The 24,833-nt window shown below is 45.1% G+C and overlaps 1 protein-coding gene across 2 annotated transcripts in view; it reads right to left on the bottom strand.

The window, feature by feature from the left end:
- Positions 1–1,228: 1,228 nt before the first annotated feature.
- The window catches only part of PRKCB (protein kinase C beta), a 380,788-nt gene continuing 357,183 nt past the window's right edge, over positions 1,229–24,833 (bottom strand). The window contains exon 17 of one of the 2 annotated variants that reach the window (XM_055561653.1): positions 1,229–1,875. In XM_055561653.1, coding sequence (XP_055417628.1) covers positions 1,723–1,875 — 153 coding nt within the window. In that variant the 3' untranslated portion in view covers positions 1,229–1,722. Of the gene's footprint in view, positions 1,876–6,626; positions 7,945–24,833 lie in introns of those variants that run through there. The other variant, XM_055561652.1, reaches the window with a different exon arrangement.

The raw sequence follows: 24,833 nt of genomic DNA, 5'->3' as shown, positions 1-24,833 counted from the left end.
GCTGGCAAGAAATACGGAGGAATCAGAAGTAGCAATAGCAACTTCTGTAATATCATCTTAAATGGAACATGCCATCACACATCTATAGAAATTCACATATTTTTGTTTTCTGAATGTGATGGACTGAACACACAGTTTCTTCTTTAAGTTAGCTTTACCTGATGTATCTGGCAGTGTTCCTGAAATTCTGCAGAGGACACTAGAATCAGTGGTTTCACTGTATCTGCCCAATGCCCATTTCCTGGGGGTCTTCCAAGGAGGGAGGAGATAAATAAAGTCTGTTGAGTCATGAAGAACTTGCAGTGACAGATCTGCTCTTTTCCGCAACCCCATGGCATTAGCAGCTTCAAAGGCAGGTGTTATCGATTGGATTACTACAGCTTTCAAAAAGAAAACAGAAGCCTGATTTCATTCACAGAAGACGGTGCCAAGCTCATACCCAGTGTGATTCACTAACATGCCACTTTGATCTCAGAGAATGGGTCTCCTTATCATGCCAACAGCTTTTAGAAGCGATCTCCTTTATTTTTTCCCCTTCTCTTCTGGCTTCCTTGGACAAGTATGGCTATTGAGAAAAGGGTAAACCCCTGTTTGTTTTGTCTGTTGCAGATATGGAACTAGCAGAAAATATTAGAAGGTAAGCAGTTTTACAAATGCGAGTGATATCCTCATAGACCACAGAAGTGTTCTGTCCTGATGCCAACCTTCCTGTTGACTTTTGTCATGAAACTGTATCATGTATTTTGTGTTTGAGGACTGACTACATACCAACCACTCAACTGGATGACTGGCCAGATACCCTAATTATGGGCACAGGAAAGTATTAAGGTCACGAAACCTATGACTGGCAAATAGCAGAGATCTTTACCTCAAAGGGCCACAGCATCCAGGGAAGTGGATGAGAGTGTAGGACAATAGAGAGTGGTGGAGACTGTGGTAAAATGAGAGGATGCACTGCTTTTAAAGAGACGGCCATTTCTCAGTTCTGTTGAATTATTTCCACATGGAAATATAGGCCCAGTGCTACCAGTCTTCTGATTTTTTTTCCAACTGAATCTGAAAGTCCAGAAATCTACAGAAAAATTCCATTTTTTAATGTTGACAACAATTTCAATTAAATGAAATTCTGTGCAAGTGAAATGAAACTCATCTATGGGATCAGGCTATGACTTCCCAGTTTGTAACCCCTGCACCAGACTCTATTTAAAAGCAGACATGTAAACAAGAGTTGGCATATATTAACTCAGTTTAATCATATCAATTCTTAAACAAAAAATTTCCTCCAAGAGACAATAGTTCACAGTAACTGCAAAGCTTACTCACAATTTTTAAAAATACCAGTCATGCTTAGCATTCAAGGGGGATATTATAGAATAACTGTAAAAACTTTTACCAGGAACATTAGCTTCTGACTTTAAAAATTACAAATACTGAAGCATTTTGGTATCAGACACAGTAGTTTTGACATCGTCTGTTTGATGAGTTTCTGGAAGTTTGGAAAATTGTACCTCTAATATTGGATAAAGCGCTTATTCTAAACTAAACATTTTCAGATGTAGAAAACAAACTAGCAAGCTACACATACAAAGAAAAGCCCTCTAGGACAAGCTCTCCATGTGTGGAATGCCAGCATATGCACCATGAATCCTGGAAGACTAGAATTGATACATACACTTGGCCTGAAGTCTTACACTCCAGGCTTACAATGGAGTTTGCATTCACCTACACATTAATGACAAACTCTGGGTTAGTATAGGAGAAGCCAGCAAATTCATTTTGGTCCAAGTTCATGATGAAGAGTTTATCAGTAGGCGTGAGTTCCACAGGCTGTCTGGTGAACTCTTTGTCGAAATTGGAGGTGTCTCGCTTGTCTCTCTGCCAAATGGAAAGCAAACACATTAACATGGCATAAGGAGGAGGAAATGTGACCGGGACACGCCAGTTATTGGGAAGCTGATGACGTCTCATGGGCAGAGTCGGGAGAAGCCCTGGCTGACCGGTTTTAGCAGCTGCACTGCAATACTATTCCCTGGCTTTCATTTCACATCGTATGTTGGCTTCTGGAGAGAAAACTTGGTGGAAATTTTCTAAGAAAGGAAATGAGACATTGACTTTCTTTAAGGATTGCCAGAAAATACGGTGTATGTGTGTCTGTTGTTTTCTTCGGCTTTGAGATGAGTTGGAATCTACCTCTTACAAGGTATCATGTCATAAAATAGTCATGTGGTAGAGCGTCCAGGGAAGAGCGCCCCCTGTGGCTAGGAGGCTTCTTTCTTTAAAAAGGAGAAGAGCTCACAACCACTCATCCCCAGAAGGCAGAGTGGCAAGAATGGGGACATCAGATCACTGCTCAACGAAAGGAGGGGATCACTATCCATCCCACATTCCCTGGTGCAATCGAGGCTTTGAAGGGATGCTCAGAAATCCAACCACAGACTAGAATTTGAGTCTTCATCAGCCAGAGGTTCTTCTGATGATCATCAGAGATCTTCTGATGATGCATCTGGTTAACAAACTCAGTCTGGAAAGACAGTCTTAAAATATTCTATTCTCCTAGTTAGTCTGGAGTTTCATTTTTGGGGGGTGGGGGTGCGGAGGGGACATCAGTCTCCAGTTTACTAAATATAGTTTGGGCCAAGTTTCACCAAGGAATGTCAGAGTGTGGGCTCATGAAAAGATCTCACATCTGTATGATGCTCTCACCTCTTCAGGGTCCTTTCCAGCCTATGATCTTCCCATCCTCACCACCCACCTGGGGGCAGGTAGAGCTCCTCGCCCCCAGTGCTCTGACATATGAGAAAACTGAGGCACAGGAAGGTAAAGTGACTTGCCCAAGATTGCACAGCGGGATGGTGACTTTTACCTGACCACACGATTCCCAATTAGGCTTCATCTTAGCCTCTCTGACTGGGGGACAGTTTGATGGCTGGTGTATTGCAAGGACAACCAAGGATAACACATGGGTTTCACTGGTACTGGGCAGGTTACCTGGCTGAAGCCAGAGTGGTGTCAGATTGTCAAAAAGGGAGAGAACTGACTGATTTTCTAGAGTTTGGCTGATCATTATCTCTGCTTTAGGTTTAACCCCTAAAGGGCACTGACTGACAAGGATTTCTAATTGCTGGCCTCATTGCCCTTTGCAAAATGCCTCTCACAAGAATGCCTTCTTTTTGACTACTCCCCTGAGACAGGTGAAATGTCCCTACGAAGTTCCCCACTTACCCTTGTGGTGTATGTGTGGGGGTGTGGAGTGAGGGGAATATGAGGAATTCAATTCAGTAGGTGTGGTCAGAGGGGAGTGAGCTGAAGATAGTGGTGGAGCTGATTTTTGGGTGGTAGGCATCTCCTGCCATGCCCCACCCACTCTACTTTTTTCTCGCCCTGCCAGCTGCCAGCCTGTCCTGTGCTGTCCCAGACCCTGAATGCATTCTTTCCTGTGTTCAGAAAAAGGCTTGAATGCCAGCTTTTCCCTTAATACTCTCTGTGCCTCCCTCCCTGAACCCCACTAGTCATACTTAAACATCTTTCTAATTGTGTTCATTGCACTTACTGCTGTCAGAAATTGTCATGATTATTTATTGCCTCTTTGCACGAGGCTAAAGTCCTTGTCTGTATATTTCCAATGCCAAGACTTGGTACATGGCAGGCCTTCCATGATTATTTGCTGAATGAGTGAATAGATGAATGAAGACTTAATGAAAGATGAGCCTCTTAACCTCTGACAACTTACAGTTGTCCCCAAGCTAGAGATCTCACTCTAGAGCAAAATAATGGAATTTGTTCCCACTGATCCTGTGGGTCGCTCAGAAGGGCCCTTGTCCATTGTTAGCCCCAATATGGATAGAACTGTGTGAGGCTCCTTCAAGATCTGAGAGCTCCAGGGCTGGGTGTGGGCCCTGGGAATACCTGAGGCTAGAAGACAGGCAGCTGCCTCCTTTCAGGTCCCCTGGCATGGCTTTCCCTGCCTGTGGGTATCCAGCAGAGGTTCCCTTTGCATCATCCTCAATTATGAAAGTCCTACCGCATTTGTTGTACTGGTGATGCTTCAATCAGCCACATGATCCAAATAGGACTTGCCATTGTGGGCAGATCCTCAATAGAAAAGACCCCTGAACTTTACCCTAAAAGTTGGGAAAGAATGGGCCTCTCTGTTGGGAAAATTCCTTTCCAGGGTGATAGTATCTGAAGTTACATGAAAATAGTTGCACTCACCCCAGGAAGGTTACTGAACCCAGGTCTCCTGCATTGCAGGTGGATTCTTTACCATCTGAGCCAGTAGGGAAGCCCCACTAATTCCACTGGCTTCCTAGTAATTTCCCAAGATGGTCACTGTGACCGTGGCCCTGTGCTTTCTTAGAAGAGAAGGTCAGTGAGGAGTCCAACAAAGGGAAAGAGGGATTCTAAGATCCTGGTAGACAACTAGCCATGACTACCCTGGACTGTGTTTAGGCTTCTTTGGATTTTCTTATTTAGTTTCTTTTTACAAAACGACCCTCTAATTTAAGTTCTTCTGGAAAGCATCAAGCTATCTCATCTAGAAGAACCAGGTGGTGTCAAGCCAGGGGCAGTGTCTCCTGAGGGCCCGAAAGGGTAATGCCTGCAGGAATCTGGACTAATGACTTGGAACTGAGTTCTGAAACTAGTTCCCTCTCATCACACAGGCATCTGTCAGCTCACATCTTGATGATTCTGTGATGGCATCAAGTATGGAGACTGTGTCTTTGGCCTTGTAGAAGGAAACTCACCCCAGCTCTTCTCTCTCTTTCCCCACCTCGGCACTATAGGACTGGACCAGAAATCTGGGTCGAGAGGGTGCTGCTGCATCTCCTTTAGTTTCCAATGTGGTCTCCAGAGAGAAAGAACCCCAAAGTCTTCTGATGACTCTTCCTTTCTTAAATGAAGTCTTCCCTGATTAACCTAGAGATGAGTTATCTCTAGATCACATCATGCTTTTAATGACTTGTTTAATGACTACCTTCCTGGGTTGCATCTTCATGCTCCCCACCATGCTCCTGGCACCCAGGATAGAGTCCAGCACACAGTCAGTGCTCACTAAATGCTGGCTGGGTGAATGAAAGGAGGGTGGAATACATGCACAATCACAAAAATTAATTTAAAAATCTTTCTTGGATGTGTTTGCAAAGTATTCCACTGAGATTACATCTGTTGAAAGCTCTGCTTCCCAGTCTCCTCTGCACTTGAAATGTTGATGGAATAGGCAACTGCAAGAATTCTAATGATCCCTCCCTTTCACAGAAGGCTTCCCTGAACAACTCTCAGCTCAGTGTATTAGGGGAACAGAGGCTTTGGCTTGAGTATCTACTTCTGCAAACTATTAAACTTTTGAAAAATAATGTCAGCAATTTGGAAAATGTAGAGTGCAGTAAATATAATACATATATATATACACACACAGTATATTCTTTCTATTTATATCTATTTATCTCTATCTATCTACCTATCTATTTATATCTATTCACCCATCCTATGTTGTTCTCTAAAGTTGTCTCTAATGACTTGTCGATGACCCAATGTTTCTCCTGGGTTTTAATCTTCCTGAGAGTATATCCAAGTAAAGGCTTGGTGACCCAACAGCCAGATGAAAGACTTCAAATAACCTGTCTGTTGGTGGGCATGGCTCAGAGACGGCAGTCACAGAGGAGGGAGACCCGTATGGAGATTCAGGAAACTGTGTTTGCATTCCAACTGGCTGACTTTGGGCAAGTCACTTCCTCCTTCCTGATGCCGGTTTCCCAACAATACAATGAGGAGGGTCTTCCCCAGTTTTCTTCCTTCTCTTGCCTCCTAAGCCTGAGAGCTAGGGCTTCCCGTCTGCTTCCTCTGACATCTAGATTGTGACCCACAACAGTGGCCACAGGGATGGTCCCCACGCCCCCAGCAAGGAGACGAGCAGGCAGAAAGGAGTGAACAGCAGGGGGCTTTGCCCAAGAAGAAATCAAATCACAATTTTCTTAAAGATGAGAAGTCTCCCTTCAAGGACACTTGTCAAGTGTTTTGAGTTCCCTTGATGGTCTCTTAGAAGCCCTGGCGCTTGCGGAAATCACTTGACTTGTGACAAGAGTTGCCTTCAGGGCTGCCTAAGGACAGCGGGGGACAGGAGGTGGGATGGGGGACCACCTGCTGTCCTCGTCTGCTCAGATGGAAATGGAATTTCCCCAATCAAGGGGTTTCCCTGGGCTTCTGGGGGCTCGTGAAGCTATTTGCTAGAAAGGATGAATCTGAGCTGAGAGGCGTAGTGATTTTGAAAACAAACTCAGCGGCCCCGGCCCTGCCCCTAACTGGCCCCTAAACTTGCCTCTGGTGAGAATGTGGGCCTTGAGCTCTGATCTCATTGAGACCCCCCCAGCCAGCTCATCCCACCCCATCAAAGGCCCCCAGGAGTCCCTAAAGGATCCACAGTTTCAGTCTCTCTGACTGGCTGAACACTGGGGCCAAGATTAAGATCTGGCTTTAATTTTTTCTGTCCTGAAGCCTCAGGAGGCCCCATTCTGCAGTTTGGGTCCATGTTTTTCATAGACAGCCGTTTTCCTTGAAATAGTATTTCTTCTTTCTTGCCTTTTTTTTTTTTTTTTTTTTATTGTATCTCGATGCTAGAAGAAAAATGGCACATAACAGATATCCAGATACAAACATTTCCACAAACATCTTGCAAAACAACATCAAAGTGAAGAATACAACTGTCTATGCTTTCAAGACATGGTGTCTTTCTCAGAGCACTTAATTAGCTTTCGAAGCCAGCAACAAACCTAGACAAATCCCATTCGAGCAGGCATGGGTCTGCCAGGCTCTAGAGCCGTCTTCTCGGTAAATCAAAGCAGGTCATTGTGGTTAATAACATCTGGACACGTATTTCAAAGCATGTGTAACAAAAGTGAGTAACTTTTTTTTTTTTTTTTTTGCATTTGAACAACAGAAATAAAACCCCAAAGCAAATAAAGTTTGAAATGTAATGTAAAACCATGGCCCTTTGGGACTTTGCTAAAGTGACCATGTCTTTTCAGGGAGTGAGTCCAAATGCCCTGTTCAAGTAGTTTGGGGATGAAAGTGATCGGGGGACACAGGGAACCAGAAATTACAGCATTAAGGTAGCACCCAAGCTGGTTGCATTATGACTCCTGGAGGTGCCCTTAGATTGAAACTGTCTAAAAGCACACTCTTGGAATTTTAAAAGGACTTAAATAATCTTCTTAATTTTTGAGTTAAAAAAAAAAAACAAATAAAATTTTATTTTTAGCATGTTTTTTCCCCAAAGCTCCTGGGGCCTCCAAACCAGGAAGAATGGAGGAAATTCCCCCTAAGGCAAAGCAACCATCTACTTGGATACAAGTCAAGCTCCAGGACTGGAAGCAGGAGAATACTGCTAGCATCTGATTATCCACTTGTTTGGCAGGAAAAAAAAATCTAGATTGGATGGTTGGCGTTGGAAAAGGGATGAAAATGGCAGCGCAGGAAAAAGGGGGAGAAAGCAGGCATGTTCTGTCCCCGCTGGATCTACATCGCTGACATGCTGGGGAAAATAAATGCTACAAGGACTTTGATAATGTGCTAATTATGCAGCCACATTGTCAACATGCCATCTGCATAATCCCATCTCACAGAGATGCTCCAAAACTACCTGAGGACATTTGGGTCCCGAAACATGGTCACTCTAGTTTCATCAGCAAACAAAACATGAATGCAACTTTGCAATGAAAAAAAAAATGTCACCACAATAGCCGTTGAGCTCGAATGACAGAAATGAAGGACGGAAATCTACACAGCTACTTAGCTCTTGACTTCAGGTTTTAAAAATTCAGAGTTAACAAAGGAAAATCCTTCGAATTCTGATTGGTCAATATTCCTGATGACTTCCTGGTCAGGAGGTGTTAGAACTGGTGGATGGCGGGTGAAAAATCGGTCGAAGTTTTCAGCATTTCGCCCACACTATGAGAGGGGAAGAGAAGAATTTGTGGTGGGTGGAAAAAATAAACTAAACGAAACTGAAAACAGAACAGAACCAAACGAAACTGGGTGTGGCTTCTCCAAGCCCTTCCCTTTCACTACCTCAGAGAGATTGTTTCGATGATCAGAAATGAGAGCAACATAAAATGCAAAATTCTCATGACCACGGATTGGCAGGTGACCTTGGGCTCCCGACCTTCAGTTCCTGTAGCTCATGAGCTGCCCATGGTGTCCTTCTGGGCAGTCAGGAGCTGGATGGCAGCATGGGATGGTGGGGATGGTGGCATGTGGCATGTTCTCCCAACTCCACCCCAAGGAGGTGGCCAAGCTCATTCCTGAAGGAGATGGGATTAAGGTCCCTGAGATATTTTTTGTGGTACAAGATTTGAAGTAGTGACCTGTTTATACTTCACCTCAGAGATTCCCAACATTAAGCAGCAGGTCCCTTAAAGCACTGTCCTTTGGCTCTCAGTCATCTCTGGAGACATTCTCCAACTCCACAGATACAAGAGTTTACATGCTCCAGTTAATGGAGAGAAACATCCAGACCTGGGTTTGGTAGCTGCAATGGCGGGGCCACTACGAGACCCCAGTTGGAGGGAGAAATCACTGACTCTTAATTACAAGGTACCAGGAAATAAACGCAGCCATTCTGCCTCCAGATGGGAATGAAGGGTGTGGGATGAAAGCCAACCCAGTGCTTGGGATCTCCCCAAGCTCTCGAGAAGAAACCATCACCATTTCTCATGCCTCCTGCTGTCCTTCTCTATGAAAAGGTCCTGGTCTGAGGCAGAGTGGTAACGCATGTGTGTGTGTGTGTACATTTGTTCACTCATGTGTGAGCACATACACATGCACACACCAGTTCCCATCTAATGAGAAGAGTTGAGTCACCAGGCCTGATTTTCTTCCTTCTTCACCAGCAAACCCATTTGCATGAAATCTCTAAGTGTTTCAGTATCTACAGGAAGCAAACAACCTAAGAACACAGTAGGAGTAATGACAATTGCGATGTGCGTATATGCTCAGTCGCTCAGTCCTGTCTGACTCTTTGCAACCCCATGGATTGTAGCCCACCAGGCTCCTCTGTCCATGGGGTTATCCCAGCAAGAATAATGGAGTGAGCTGCCATTTCCTTCTCCAGGGGATCTTCCCTACCCAGGAATTGAACCTGAGTCTCCTGCGGCTCCTGCATTGGCAGGCGAATTCTTTACCACTGAGCCACTTGGGAAGACACTAATAATTATAACAGTTAATGTTTATTATGCATTTTGTATGTTCCAGGCATGCTAGAATGCTCTTTCTTTGTATTACTTTTATTTCATTCTCCCAAAGACCCTGTGAAGTGGGTATTACAGCCATCCCTATTGTATGGATGAGGAGACTGAGGCCAAGGAGGTGATGTAATTTGTTCAGGGTTCCACTGCTAACAAATAGCAGAGCTACTGTGTCAGCCAGGTTTGTCTGTCGGAGCCCAGGCTCCCAGTGCCATGTTGCAAAATGGTTGGTGGGCTGGCGACTGACCGCACAGAGTGGAGTAAGGGTGATGTGGGTTAAAATCCTGGCATCACTGCCTGCTAGGTGTGCAGCCCTGGCCAACTCCCTTCAAGCCTCAGTTTCCTCTTTTGTACACTAGAGACAACTCTAATTTTTCTCAAATGAGGTTCTGATGAGGATAAAATGAGATCCTGTGTGTGACTGACACCATGCCTGGCACTGAGTAAGTGATCAACACAGCAGAGCTGTGAGCATCGCTGGTTCTCATTTTCCACTACAATTCCCCTCAGACAGTATCCACTTCCTATGATGGTGTGTTTCCATGATGTTGAAGTTTTAAACATTGAGGAAACAGCCTTGCATTTTTAAAGACTCGTGTCAGACTTGGAGAAGCACATTAGTTATTCCAAACTAAATTGTTTCAGCTGTTTTGACAGCTTGTTCTCAGTACGGATAAGGGACTGCCAACCACATGACCAAGACTCAGGTTTTTTTCTGCTGGCCAGTGGGGCAAAACTTTTGTCCGCGCAAAACTTTTGCCATCAAGGTCAACACAGTGTGGTCAGGAATACCGTCCAGATCCTTTCACTGTTTATTCATTTTCTCATTCATGAAACACTTCTTGAGTACCTACTATGTGCCAGGCCCTGTGTTAATAGTAAATCATAGAAAATCCATGCCTCACAGAGCTTACATTTTACTGGAGAAGAAAGGCAATCAATAAATACATAAAAATATAACTGTAAATGTATATTTTAATGCCAGATGAGGAATTCCCTGGCAGTCGGGTGGTTAGGACTTGGTTCTTTCCCTGCCGGCACCCCGACTCCCTCCCTGCTCAAGGGAACCGAGATCCTACAAGCCAGGCTGCGTGGCCAAAACTCCCCCAAAACAACAAAAACAAAACAAAAACAATAATAATGCCAGATGGAAATAAGTGATATTAAGAAAAACAGAGTCAGGGGGAAAGAGTGAAGATGAGGCCATTTTTGATAAATCAGTCAGCTTGGAGGTGACATTCTGGCAAGCCTTCAGCCAGGAGGAGCTGTGCACACACTGGCAGGAAGAACATTCTGGGTAGAAGGAACTGCAAGGGCAAAGGACCAAGGACAGGAGCTTGTTGGGCATGGTCACTGAACAGCCACAAAGCCAGTGTGGCCAGAGCAGTGACCAAGCGGCAAGCAAGGGTCTGAGAGCTCAAGAGAGGACCAGGAGCCAGATCGTTGGCCACGCCAGCCCTGTGAAGACAGAGGCTTTTCAGATCAGCTTGATGAGAAGCGGCTGGAGAATTCTGAGCACTGAGGAGGCAGGCTCTGACAGCAACGTCACTGGGACTGTGTCCAAAACAGACTGATGGGTGAACAAGGGGGAAAGGTAGAAGCAGACCAATCAGGAGGATGCTGCAATAATCCAGGCAAGAGAGGATGGTGGCCTGGAGGAAGGCGACAGTGGGGAAGATGCATTTGACTGGGGAGGGGTCTACTTTGAATTGCGAGTTGATAAGATTTGCTGATGGACTGGTTGTGGGGTATGAGAAGACTTGTGATCTGAGCCACTTGGTGAGTGGGTGACACTGGGGTAAAGCATGTTTGGTTAAAGAAATGGAGCCTTGGTTTCATTCGTGGTAAGTTGGAGAGTCCAGTGGAGATGTCAAAGGTCAGACAGGAGTCCCCTTGCTGGGACTGGAAAGGAGCGGCCACTAGACTGATGGTGGAGGCAGAGGGGAGGGTAGAAGATGGTTGCAATCATCCAGAGGAGAGAGATGGTGGACAGGGTTGTGGAAAAAGAGGGAGCAGAAGGGATGGAGCTGGAAAACACAAAGATGTCAGCGGCAGGGCCTGGAGGAGTGGGATGGCGTATTACAAGGCAGCCCTGTGGGTGCTTCTGGGTGTTGGGACTCCAACCAGCCAGCACAGGAAGCTGAGACACAGAGAGTCTTCAGGGGCCATTTTTCTTTAAAAAAAAAAAAAAAAAAAAAAAACCAAAACCAAACCCATCCCTTTCCCATCCACACCAGAAGGCTGTTGCTTTGCTGGGGCCTCCCCAGAGGCTGTGACGGGAGATAGAGAAACAGCTTCTGGCAGCTCTGCGGCCTCCTCTCCCATCACTCCCCCCACTGCCTGGAGAACAATGAAATCTTTAAGTGAGATCGCAGAAAGGAGATGCAGGAACAGGGGTTAACCAAGGGGGCACAATACAGCGGGAGCGTGATTTCCCTGCTAATAAGCAGCTTACGAGCCTGGCACATCACAGCCTCCCTAAGTGTTTCCGTGTTTTTAAAATGGAGCTGTCACTGCCCATTAGCTTCAGGAGCACTCCCTAAATGGAGACGTCAGCCCTTGGGAGGCACAGCCCGATCAGCTCTGCGCCTGCTGTGTCCTTGGAGAATGGGCAGCTCCGCGGCTGGGATCTAATTACAAACGCAGCGTGGACCACACCTGCTTCTCTGGCTGGGAATGCTTGAGCCTCACTCAGAAGAACACCCAACCCCCTTGTCATCACTGGGGCTCCTGGAACGGAAAGGGGGCCAAAGCCAACTAGGTTATTTAAAGTCACATGGAACCACTTCCACAGTTGGAAAGGGGAGTGAGGATCGTGATGTGTTCACTTGAGCCCCCAAATTTAAGAGGCAAGACTTGAAAATCTTATCTGTGAACTGTTACATGTGAGCTCTTTTCCCCCTCTTTTTCTTCCCTTCCTTCTAATTTCTGTTTCGTTGTGTTAATAACAGCTCCAAGTCTAGCTGTCAAATGTGGAGTTGGCTCAGTCACAGCAACCACAGAGATCTTTCAAAGTGCCAACCTGGATATGTTACTTTCCTGCTCTTGTCTGTGGTGGCTCCCCATGGCCCAAAGCCACACTCCTCAGCATGGCTTACAGGTTGTTTAGGACTCGGCGCTGGTCACCTGGCCAACAGCCCCTTCACTGCCCACGTTCCCCTAGCCCAGCTCCCATCCCCAACACACCCTCCAGCTGTGTTGAAATTCTCCCAGTTCCTGGAACGCTCATGCATGCTCACCTCCAAGCCTGAGCACAAGCTGTCTCCTCCACCAGGAAGCCTTGCCTCCCACCCTGTTCCCCATCATTGCCTACACATCCTCTGTCTCCAGTCACTTCCTCCAGGAGCTTTTCCTGGAGCCCTCCTCTACACACCTGGGTTTAGCCCATTGAAATACAAGAAGGGATTCCCTGGTGGTGAAGGGGTTAAGACTCCACACGGTCATCCTTGGTCAGGGAACTAAGATCCCACATTCTGAGGTTCAAGAGACAGAGTGTTCATCAAAGAGTTGTTAGAGGGGAAAAAAAATTTTTTTTGAAATCAACTCTTGACCAATAGGGAAAAGAGTTGAATAAATAATGATATAACTATTTTTATGTATTACCATGAAAAACACTTTTAAAAATTAAAATAAGATGTAGAAGAATCTCAAATAGCAGTTATATATGATTAATAACTGTACAATATGTTCCCATTTTATAAATTATAGACATAAATGTGAACATACGATCTGCATGTGTATTATATATGTGCTTGTAGAGATTGGGAGAGTTACAGACTGATTTTTCTACCTTTTATGCTTTTGTGTTTTTGAAAATTTAAATAACAGTCAAGTAGTATTATTAATAAGTATCTTTTTAAAGATTTTTTTATAAATGTGGACCATTTTTTTTTAAGTCTTTATTGAATTTGTTACAATACTGCTTCTGCTTGATATTTTGATTTTTTGGCCATGAGGCATGTGGGATCTTAACTCCCAGACCAGGGATCAAACCACACCCCCTCTGTTGGAAGGCAAAGTCTTAACCACTGGACTGCCAGGGAAGTCCCTACAAAGCCCATTTTAAATGAGGGAGCTATTGCAGTGGAGAAAAGGGGGGAAATAGGAATAAAGGGAATGGAAATATTTAACCAAATTGTTAAAATCTGCCTGGTGCTGTTTAATGAGCTTCATGTTAGTTAAAAACCCTAAGATTTCCCTAATAGCTGTCCTAGTGTGTACTTTGGTGCTAAGGGAATGATGACGAAGGCTAATATTTGCTTATGTAAATGGGCATCTTCCATCTACTGATTTGCTGGGTACCAGAAATAAGATGGCATACAAGACGTCCCTGTCCTTGTCACCATGGAGCTTACAGTCCAGCAGAGGAGACAGATGCACACATGGACAGCATGGAGCCGTGTGACACGTGCTGCCACTGAGTCCAGAGGTGAGGAACCTGAGAAGACTAGCTCAGGGAGAAAGAAGAAAGTCCAGGGAGACTTTCTGGAGGAGGTGACATCTAAGCTGAGTGGGATCAAAAAGAAAGATATTGCTTCTTAGAAGGAAAGAGCCCAGGGAAGAAACAGAAGTGAAAAGAGATCAGCGACAGACAACGCTAGAGAAGAGGATGAGGGTCTGCCCCATACTTCTGGCTGCTTAACCCGGCTTGACAATGTGAGGCCAGTGGCACAGGGGAGCTTCCTGCCCAGCCTCCATCAAGACGTCAGGGCATCTTCAGGAACCGAGCCTAGGTCTTGATGAAAAGACACCCAAGCATACAGTCTGAGTAAAAGACAAAGGAGTCTCTCTTTTTTTAAAATGTGCAAATTCAATGAAATTCGGGATCCTTTTTATGCTGTGTAGTTCTCCGCAGCCAAGAACGCAGGAGGGTCCCACCCAGTGAGCAGCAGCCAGCCACGGTCAGAGCCACACACACATTTGATCATTTTTAAAAGTTGTCTGTAGACCAAGGTTTTTCTTCCGCGAAGAGTCAGACAATATTCCAAAGTGTCTGGCCTTTGGCAAAGAAGGAAAGATTAAAGCCTCCTTTTCTGATAATGAAGGTCCCTTACTATCAGGAATATTTGATCTCTGTGTCTATTTAGGAAGAAATCGGCAAGAGAGAGGTCTTTTGTGCTGAATGGCAAGTTTCATTTTTTAACAAATTTTCATTTAAAAAACATGCAATGTTTGTTTTTCTCAGTCTCAATTTAAATGCTACCTCCTCAGAAAAGTGATTCCAGATCACCTCCAAGTCAAGGAGCTCCCTCTTTTCTCCTCTTCCTGTTATTCTCTCTCAGAACAACCTGTTCATTTCTTCCATAGGAAATAAAATGTGTGAATATCCAGATCTACATGTTTATTTCTTTGTGTATCTGTCATTGTCTATAGTCCCATCTAGATTGTATGAGCTACTGTATGAGTTTACAATCTCGATAGAATATAGATGATGATATGGCAACCCACTCCAAAATTCTTGCCTGGAAAATCCCATGGACAGGGGAGCCTGGTGGGCAACAGTCCATAGGGTTGCAAAGAGCTGGACATGATGGAGGCTACTTAGCATGCACACACACAAGAGCTGAAGCCACATCTGATTGGCCCACACCTGAATTTTCAGATCCCAATACAGAGCTGGCACTGAGTGCTGTTCAATGGATAAATGGTAGTATATATGAAGTGCTTATTTTTAGCCAGATACTGTATAAGTGATTTACAAGCATGATCTCATTTAAACCAACAGGTCTATGAAGTCTGCTCTACAACAAGGAACAGATTTAGAGCTTAAGTAACTGACTAAGATTTGCGCTCAGATCTGACAACTGATCCATTTATGCAGAAACAAACAACTTGTTCACAAGTGCCAAGAGAAAGAAACAACAAAGTCCTTTATAATTCTACCACCCCAATACCTTCATTATGTTAACATTATGGTCTATGTCCTGGATGGCTGGGTGAATTGATCGATGAATGCTTTTTACTCTCTAAAAAATGTAGAATCATCACTTTACTCTTTAAGCTGCTTTTTAAAACTAGATGAAATACACTCTAAATGCTTTCCTATGTCAACAAAGTAACATATTGTTCTTATCCATCCTTTAAAATTCATCCTAAACCTAAGCTGCTGCTGGCTTCAAATAAACTAGCCCTCAAACAGTAATTGTCCCTTTTATTTGCCTATGTTTTTATAGCCTTGATTCTCACACATCCATAAGATAGGCAGGAAAGATTATCTCCACTTAACAGAAAATTTGAAAAGTTAACAACTTGGTCAGGGTCATACAAGGTAAATGAGGAGAACCACGATGCAAAGTCTGGTCTGCTTGATTCCAGAGACCACAGGGTGTCAGCAACATCTCACTGCCTTGCAAATTGCATCTGATCATGTGACATGGACTTAAAAGTTAAGTTGAAAAAGAGAAAGTTAAGTTGACCTGGGTAATAATCTTAGCACCATCAATCTGCAGATAATCTGTAAGCAAGTTATCTAAATTCCCTTGGCCAGGTTTCCTGTTTTGTCAAATGGATCTATCTTGCAGGGTGTGATGAGAATGATTTGACAAAATGCACATAAAAAAATCTGACATGGTAGCTGGTAGCTGCAGTTGAGTTGTGACTCAGCCAGTCCCATCCAGTGAGCTAGTCTGATGGGGGTGGCTGTACCCTGGTAACAGAGGGGTCCTATGGGCCCTGCCACACCCCAACCTACCCTAGTGAAGTGGGAGGTAGATGGGCCCCTGTGCTGGACAGTTGGAGTTTGTCCAGCAGAGAAAATTGGAGATCTGTTTTCCCTAGACACTCAGAGGACAAAGTGGCAGGAGCTGAGCTCTGCTGGAGCAAAGAGATAAAACAACCAAAGGGAGGGGGTGCCATCCCATAATAGGTGCTGTCAAACCTCCCACAGGCCTCTGTACTGGCATCCATCTTGGCCAAAGCCTGTGCAAGCATACTGGGGAGGGCCCTAGGCCAAGTCAAGTGTGGAAAAGAAATAAGATAGCCAACCAAAGGTAAGCAAAGACCCAGAAGAACTGCCCTACAGAAATGATTTAACTGCCTCTTTACTCGGGCTCCTCTCCATTGGGGAAAACGCCCACACCCTCCCGGGTGTGTCTCTCCGCCTTGCTTCTTCTGTCTTAATAAACAAACTGTTTCACTGCGTGCGCTCCCCCACATGCTATGCTGTGTCTCTGATAATAAACTTTGTACCCGTTTTTACAGTTTTTGCCCGTTTGAGAAATTCATTTTTCAGTGGGGACAAGGGCCGGGGGAATTTTGCTCCAAGCCTCTAGCCCCTGAGGGACTAGCAGCTAGGATTCCTGGTTTCCATCCAAGCCACCCAGGTTCAATTCCTGGGCAGGGAACTAAGATCTCTCTTCAAGGCTGCTCACTGCTGTCTCTGAGATCAACAGAATATTACTGTTAACAGTTACACGCACTTAAAACACAAAAATCTGTCCCACCAAGGTTGGCAGAGTATGCAGGAAGCCAGGTGAAGTGGGGCCCTGTGCTCCTGGTGAGAGACAGTGAAGAAAATGTGGACCCAGGCACAAAAGGGATACCTCCTGTCTCCCATCCCAGCCTCACTCCCTTGGAAAGACATTTCAAGCAGATTCACAAGCCACCTCTGAGTTGTTGTTTTTCATACCCTAATTGGAGGGCATTTTGTGATTGTTTTTAAGAAACTGTACTTGTAAATAAACAAGAAATACACTTTGGATCTTTCCCTCTCTGGGTCATGGGCATGTCTTGGTCCTCCAAGTTCCACTGTCATCAGAAGTCTTCATGGGACTCTGCTCATTGTGATGTGGCAGCCTGGAGGGGAGTTTGGGGGAGAAGAGAGGCGTGTATTGTGCATGGCTGAGTCCCTTTGTTGTCTGCCAGAAACTACCACAACATTGTTTATCAGCTATACCTCCAGTACAAAATGCTTTTGGTGATTAAAAAAAAAACAAAAACTTAAAAAAAAGAAAGAACTCTCCATGGAGTCAATTTTTCAAGCAGGAATGGTTGTGGAAGAAGGAGGAAAGTCAGCCAGCTCAGTGCCATGAAAAAAAAAAAAAAAAAACAAAACAAAACCTCCAAGATGGAAGGGAACAAAGTGAGGGGTGGGAATTGAAGACGAGCACTGACACCCTCATGTGTGAGGTGGAGGACCTCTCCAGAAGCTCACCCAGGACGCCGATCACAGTGGGTGGCTCTGGGAAGAAGAATGAAGGAGCCTAGTTAGGGGTCTACAGGGAGGTACTTAATTTCCCTGCATAGCTTTTGATGCTGCTGGAAGTTTTAAATTCTTTTCAGATGTTTTTCTTAAGGAAGGAAGATCAAAGTACCCAGTTTGACGAGGTCAAGAAAGAAAAGACACGTCTATGAGAGGAGGCAATTTTGAGGTCACTGCTGACTCAATGAGAGGGATTTCAATAGAATGGTGGGGGCAGAAGCCAGATTGCACTGAACCATGGAAAGAATGGAAGGTAAAAAAATGGAGGGAGCAAGAACTTCATCCAGTTTGTGTGAAAAGATAGAGCAGTGGTAGAATGGAGAGATCCCAGTCTAGAGGGAAGAGATTTTTAAGATGAGAGACTTTGCATGTTTCTGTGTTGAACAGAATGAATCTGAAAAGAGCCAGAGTGGGCATCTGCTTGGTTTGCAGGCACAGCGAGCAGCTTTATTTTTCTGGGAGAATCCACTCCTTCCCCTCTGCAAGATGTCCACTTTAGACAGGGGCAGACCCAGTCCCTTGACAGGTGCCCTGGATCTGGCCAATCAGAACATTCCATCCCCCGGCCACAGTGATTGCTTTAGAGATGGACATATGACCGAACATCTTCTAACAAGACTGAGTTCCAGGCTGCAGGAAATTTTAGAAAAAGGAAGCTCTCTTTCAGTAGGAATTGCAAAAACAATGGGATGTAGGTCTGGAGCAGCTATGTGCCCAAGAAAAACTTTGAAGAATAAAGAAGTCAACAGAGAGGAAAGCAATCTTAAGGGATACAGAGAAATGGATTATTTCTGACATGGTCCAGACTCTGGATCCAGTCACAACTAAATACTAAGTCAGTTTGAACTGGGTTCCTATTTGCAACCCTAGGAGTTCTGATTAATATATGGAGAAGCTGTGGACACAAACTGGCCAGAATAGACATGCAAAGGACATAGGAGAATGGGGGTTCAGAACAGAAAGGGAACATCTTCATGAAGGGAACCTGTTTGTTGACACAAAGAGGAAGGTAGGTCAAAGAGGTCAAGATGACTGTGCAAGAGCAGGAAAGCCACCCACCCAGGGGCACCCACAAGCCTCCATTTCCTCTCAGCTTATGAGATGGGGCTATCTGCTGAGACCAAGATGACCAGAACTTTAGTTGGGGGACCTTCAGGAAAGAGAAGGTTTGGGGACTTGCCAGGGGACTCAGAGAGGGACTGATGGGGAAGGCTTAAGAGCCTGGCTGAGATCAGAGCACCTACAACTGAGGAGGCTCAGAGGGGTCCAGTTACTTGCCCACCTTCACTCAGCTGCTGAACTGCAAGGCTGATGTTTTGTTGGGTTTTTTTTTTTTAACTGCACTGCATCATTTGTAGGATCTTAATTCCCCAACCAGGGATGGAACCCAGGTCACAGCAGTGAAAGCGCTGAGTCCTAACCACTGGACTGCCAGGAGATTCCCAAGACTGGTGTTTGAATCCTGGCTCTGCTGACTCTCTGTCCATATTCCTTCTGCTTGACCCAGTCTCCCTGGATCCATGGGCTCATCTCCTCGAGTTCTCTCAACCTTTGGTCAACAGCTTTCTGGGGAGCTGTGATAAGCATTACAGCCTGGGCAGGGTTGACAGCAGAACTGAGGAGCTCGACTTTATGGACGTTCACCCAACAGAGCCCATCCCCCAGGAATGTATTTAAACTCGGGACTTGACCAAGAGCAGTTCAAATCCCACATCTGTGTAGCCGGGTTGGGAGATGAAAGAAGAAACATCACGGAAGCAAGAATATGGGCTTCGGAGGTAGACTGATAGGATTTCAAATTAAATTGGCTTGTGACCATGGGCAAGTTACTTAACATCTCTGAGCCTGTTTCCTTACTAGTACAGGGTGGGTAATAATAGCATCTATTTCAGGAGGTTGTTGTGAAGGTGAAATGAGACGACTAAATTAGATAGTGTGCTCTACTTTCTACTAAAATTGAATAATCTCATAGAATATGGCTGACCCATTTTATTGTTACTGTCATATATAGTTGTTATTATTAAGGTCCTGCATGCATTCAATGGAAGGCTAGTTATCTTGTTCTGGTTCTGTCATATTCCCCATGTAAGTCCCTTGGGCAAAACTTGGCCTTCGCTTCCTTGTCTCCAGCATGGAGGGGTTGAATTCCGCTTCTAAAGCATTTTCAGTTTTTGACTGCTGTTATATTTCAGTGGTCATGGCCAGATATATCCTAACAGCTTCATGCTCTCTCCCAGCATGTGGCCTTTCCACCTACCATTTCAATCAAACCATTGCCTCCTCTGCCAGGGGACAGCTCAAAGTCACGCACCTGGCAAATGATTTAGAAACTTCATTTGGCCCAGGGACCTGTCAACTTGAACCATCTTTCAAAGGGAGTCCAGCTGAATCCGCAGCTTAAGTAGGTTCTCCATGGACGGATGGAAAAGGAGATAGAGATACACAGACTCTAGGCTGCGTGTCCTAAACAACTCTTGGCTATTTGTTACTCGGTGTAGGAAGGTCGCCTAATATTTTGATTAAGATCTCTGCAAACTCCACACTCTGAATAACCAAAAGAATAAACAGAACCGGGTGGGGAAACGTCTACTTCTTAATAAGCCTGTCCTGAGTGCCTCATTTCAGATGCTGCCATGCCCCGCATCCAGGGGTTATTCAGTGTCTACTGTCTTTGTCAGCCTCGAAATCAGCGCCTTAAGGAACAAGTCAGATTTGCATCTTTTAAAAATTCTGCCAGAAAATTGTAAAAGGTGTGAATATGCTACTTGTTTGTTGCCATATTTTAAAATAAATTTTAATTCATTTGAACTGTAAGAATACTTAGTCTTTTTCTATTATGTAACAGACACCATTAGATGCTGTTATCATGGCTCTCTCCCATCAGTGTGATCACAGACCTTATTAAAAGGGGCTCCAAGTGCTTCTAATAATCTTTCCAAGATACTGGGCATGTGGAATCCATGGTTCCACCTCCTAGCCGCTGGACCTTGAGCAGATGTCCTAACCTTTCCGAGTTTCATGCCCTCCTATCTGCAATACGGGGACAATGACACCTACTCACAGGGTTGTGAGAGTGAAATGAGGTGATGCCTGGAAGGCCCTTAACACAGTTGCCTGGCTCTGCCGGAAGAGCTCCATGTTTTTTCCAGTGTATTTGAATAATACAGGTTTTATAAAAAAAGTATTTTAAATCCTAATATTCAAAAAGGTATTATTCTCTTCAGCATTTGGTACCTTGGGGGAGCTAAGTTCTATTCTTAAATAAATCATATTAAGTCAAAGTTAGCTCCCTTTCTTAAGCCTTGAATTTGGAGTTTTAATAGCAAACATACAAAGGTTATGCTTTGTGGCTTCAATTCAGAAATGTCAGCACATCAAACACACGTTCAGATACACACACAGAGACACTTACTCACACGGTGTAAAGGGCAATTGGCTTTGGAGGAGAATGTCACATGAACAGAACTGCAGCTCATTAAAGCAGTGCTTGATGCTTTTGACCTCAGCTACATTAACAGTGTTTTCAGATGACAGAATTACTAAGAAACCAAGTCCTGTGAGCACGACTGAGTCTCTGAAGCAGTTCGGCATTTAGACGCCCAGAAGATGCGAATAACAGTATGCGATCCAGTAAGTAACCTCTGTGGTATTTTGGAAACAATATTAAATGAAAGGCCCAATAAAATACAGTGGGGGATAAGGGGCTCTGTTGGGTTTTTCTGTTTGCTTTTAGTTTGCAAGATTCCAAGACTTTCCAGATATGCAGATGCCTCAAAATTCTACAGAACTTTACAAAAAGTGATGAGACTGGAGAAGAGGTAACCAGAGCAGAAATGATTGGCATCAGCCTGTTGTACGTGTGGGGCTGGAGTCTGAGAGCCTGACACTGAGGCTGGGAGGGAAGGAAGGAGGGGTGAGCAGGCTGATCATGTCTAGATAGTAACCAATGGCCAGCTGGGATGAAAGGATGTAGGGAAAGGGTTCTTCTTAATGTCTATGTCCCGCCCAGCTGTACTCAACTCCCACCCAGAGTGAACCGATGATAAGATATATCTTAGACCAAGAATAGAGCCACGTTTACCAGTGGGCAGATGGCTGTACACACCCTAGCGATGAAGGCTGTCTGGACTGTAACGAAACAGGACATCCTTGTTGCCCTGTTATTAACACTTTACTCTCCTTCTTCAATTTGCTGCATTGCCTGTTGGGTAAGTTGATCCAAGGGCTGCCTCCATGGGGCAGCTGCAGCCTCGAGCCCAAGGTCAGGGTCCCTTCCTTGTTTTCACAGTGAGCCCTGCATGAGGTGTCACGGACACCAGTGGACTTCACTCGCTCAGGCATTTTGATTTAAAAACTTTATGCTAGCCTGGGCTTCTCTGGTAGCTCAAACGGTAAAGGATCTACCTACAATGCAGGAGACCTGGGTTTGATTTCTGAGTTGGGAAGATCCCCTGGAGAAGGAAATGGCAATCCACTCCAGTATTCTTGCCAGAAGAATCCCATGGACAGAGAAGCCTGGCTGGCTACAGGCCATGGGATCACAAAGAGTCAGACACGAACGAGCAACTAACACACACATGCTAGCCTATCTTGCTAACATCTGTGAGACTATAGCACCTCATACTACAAATTCCCCAATAAAACATGCTCACCACAGAGTGGTCTCAATGCACCCTCCACTACAGCACAGCCAAACTCCAAGCTGATTACCCAGTGGGAACTTCTGGTTACAGACCTTGGCACATGGAGCATTCCATGTCATGACATCATTCACACGGACCAGAAGTATAATCCACTGGATAAACATGCCCTGCTCTATGCCCTCAAGCTGGTACTCTGGACTCCAGAAGCTTCCATGACTATCCAGTTCATCAGTTCACTCTACTTCTCACCAGGCCCAATACTCAGCCATCACTTTATACCTGAGGGCAATTATGCAGGTAGTCCGGAGTCTTCTTCATCCATTCCTTCATGCCCCTGGGGTAATTACTGAGCACCCACCAGGTACAAGGAACTGGGGAGGGACTGAGGAAGCCAAGATGAACTCAACTTGGAGGCTATAACATCATCCTATCCATGTGTTGAACACCTCTCAGCTGGGTCAGCAACCTACCCCTGTCCCTACAACAGTCAGATCAAGCTATTTCTCTGCCCATCTTAGTTGGAGTAAAAGTCAAAGATCCTACAATGACCTGTACAATGTCTCCTCCCATGGCCTCTCTGATCTCATCTCCGTTTACTCTCTCCCTTGCCTGCTCAGCTCAGCCACCTGGACTCTCTGCTCCTTCCTAAATGTGCCAGGCAAGCTCCTGCCTCAGGGCCTTTCCACCTGCCTCAGGGCCTTTGCACCTGTTAATACTACCAAATCACTTTCACCCCCAGATATACACATGGCTCACTCCCTCCCTCACCTTCTTCCCATCTTTGCTGAAATGTCACTTTCTCAGTGAGACTTTCCAACGACCCTATTTAAAACTGACCTCTCAGGGACTTCCCTGGTGGTCCAGTGGTTAGGAATCCACCTTGCAATGCAGAGGATGAGGGTTTGATCCCAGGTCAGGGAACTAAGATCTTATACATCTCGAGCAACTGAGGAGCCCACATACTGCAACTACTGAGCCCTAGTGCCACAACTAAGACACAATGCAGTCAAATAAATAAAGAGAGAAACTAAAACTGACCTCTCTGTGACCCAGCTCTCCAAGTCCCCACCCCTCCATAACGCTGATCAACTTCTAACAAACATACCCACTGATTTCTATGTTTATTATTTCCCTACTCCCTCTAGAAGATTAAGTTTCACAAGGGCAGAGATTTTTATTATTTTTACTGTTGTGTCTCTATGACCTAGAAGAGCACCTAACCTCAATAAACAGGTGATGAATGCATGATCCATAACACCCCCACTAGAGGACAGAACCAGATCACACCACTTCTCAACCCACTGCCCCACGACACACCCAGTCACATACTCCGCCCTTCACCCACAAACCAGCAGCTCCCACTCACCACACACTGAGCCAGAGGACCCTGCCGGGCATCCCAAGTCACATACAAAGAACATTCTGTACTAAAGCTTATACAGCCCTTCAGCACAGCCTTCACCATGCCACACGGCACACCAATTACAACAGCATCTACCAGTCCACTCACGGGGTGGTGGCACCCCACAGAACCATGTCCTAGCCCCTGCTATTGCCGTGGTCCAGCGGCAGTGTCTCATCTGGGAGCATCATAGAAATGCAGCATCTCAGGCCCTGTTGTAGACTGACTGAATCAGAGCCCACATTTTAATCATATGTCCAAGAGACTCGGTGCGCATATTAACGTTTAACAAGCTCTGCTAGGCTACATCATGACGCCTGTACCATTGGCTGGACAATGACAGGCTATGGGAGTCACAGCCCTCCCCATCCAAAGTGCAACAATTCATGCATTGCATCAACAGATCTTTCATCACACAACCAAATGATGCTATGACAGATACAATTCAGTACCCAAATTATAGCCCTTTATAGATAGGGTAACTTACACAACAACCAATTTATTTGAGCTTCCCTGCTGGGCATGAGAAAAACCCCCTCTGTGCTCTAATAAATATCCCTAAAGAATCCAGTATGTTCCTCAGCACAGTGCACTACAACATCTTATTTGACAGCCTTTCATTGAATCATTCATTTATTCAGTAAAAATTATTAAGCACCCGTTATGTGCTCAACAGTATGCTAAGCTTTGGGATCCAACACTGAAAAAGACAGTCTTTTGGTCCTGCCAGAAAGACAGACCTTACACTGAACAATTACGACAAAGTGTGATGAGTTTGTTGATAGGACTTTAGCAGATGATCCCTACTTGGCAATTGACAAGAGCTTCCCTGAGTGGGTGACAGTTTACTGATTTGATGAGGAGGAAGGAGTAAGGTACCAGGAGGGTTAGGGAGGGAGGGAGCATGGGACGGCTCCGGGGTTCCCAGGTGGCTGGCTCTGCATGGGCAGAGCCAGGAAGGGAAGGAAGGCACTTTGAGTTTGAGGAGCTGAACGACACTCAGCAATGCCAGTTCTTAAAGTTAGGAGCCTGGGGAGGCAGTAGAGTTTGGTTCAAGGAAGACCCTAAAAGCCATATATGCTGAAGAACAATAGACATTATCCCAGGGGTGGGCAGAGAGCCATTGATGGAGTGGGGTTGGGAGGGAGGGGGTTGGAGGGGGAGATTTAAGCAAGAAAATGACACAATCGGATGCACATTTAAAAAAATTACTCTTGTACCCTGAAACAATACATGAGGCCAGTGTATTTCAGTAGTTTCCAATGATACCATGTGAACAGCTCCTGCCACAATAAAAGATGCACTGAGAATGACTTTTAAAAAATCCATTTAAAATTATTTTAATGAGC

The sequence above is a fragment of the Bubalus kerabau genome, chromosome 23, assembly GCF_029407905.1.
Source record: "Bubalus kerabau isolate K-KA32 ecotype Philippines breed swamp buffalo chromosome 23, PCC_UOA_SB_1v2, whole genome shotgun sequence".
Lineage (NCBI taxonomy): Eukaryota > Metazoa > Chordata > Mammalia > Artiodactyla > Bovidae > Bubalus > Bubalus kerabau.
Note: the sequence above shows the minus strand (reverse complement) of the source record. Positions and strands in the feature narration are given on the sequence as shown.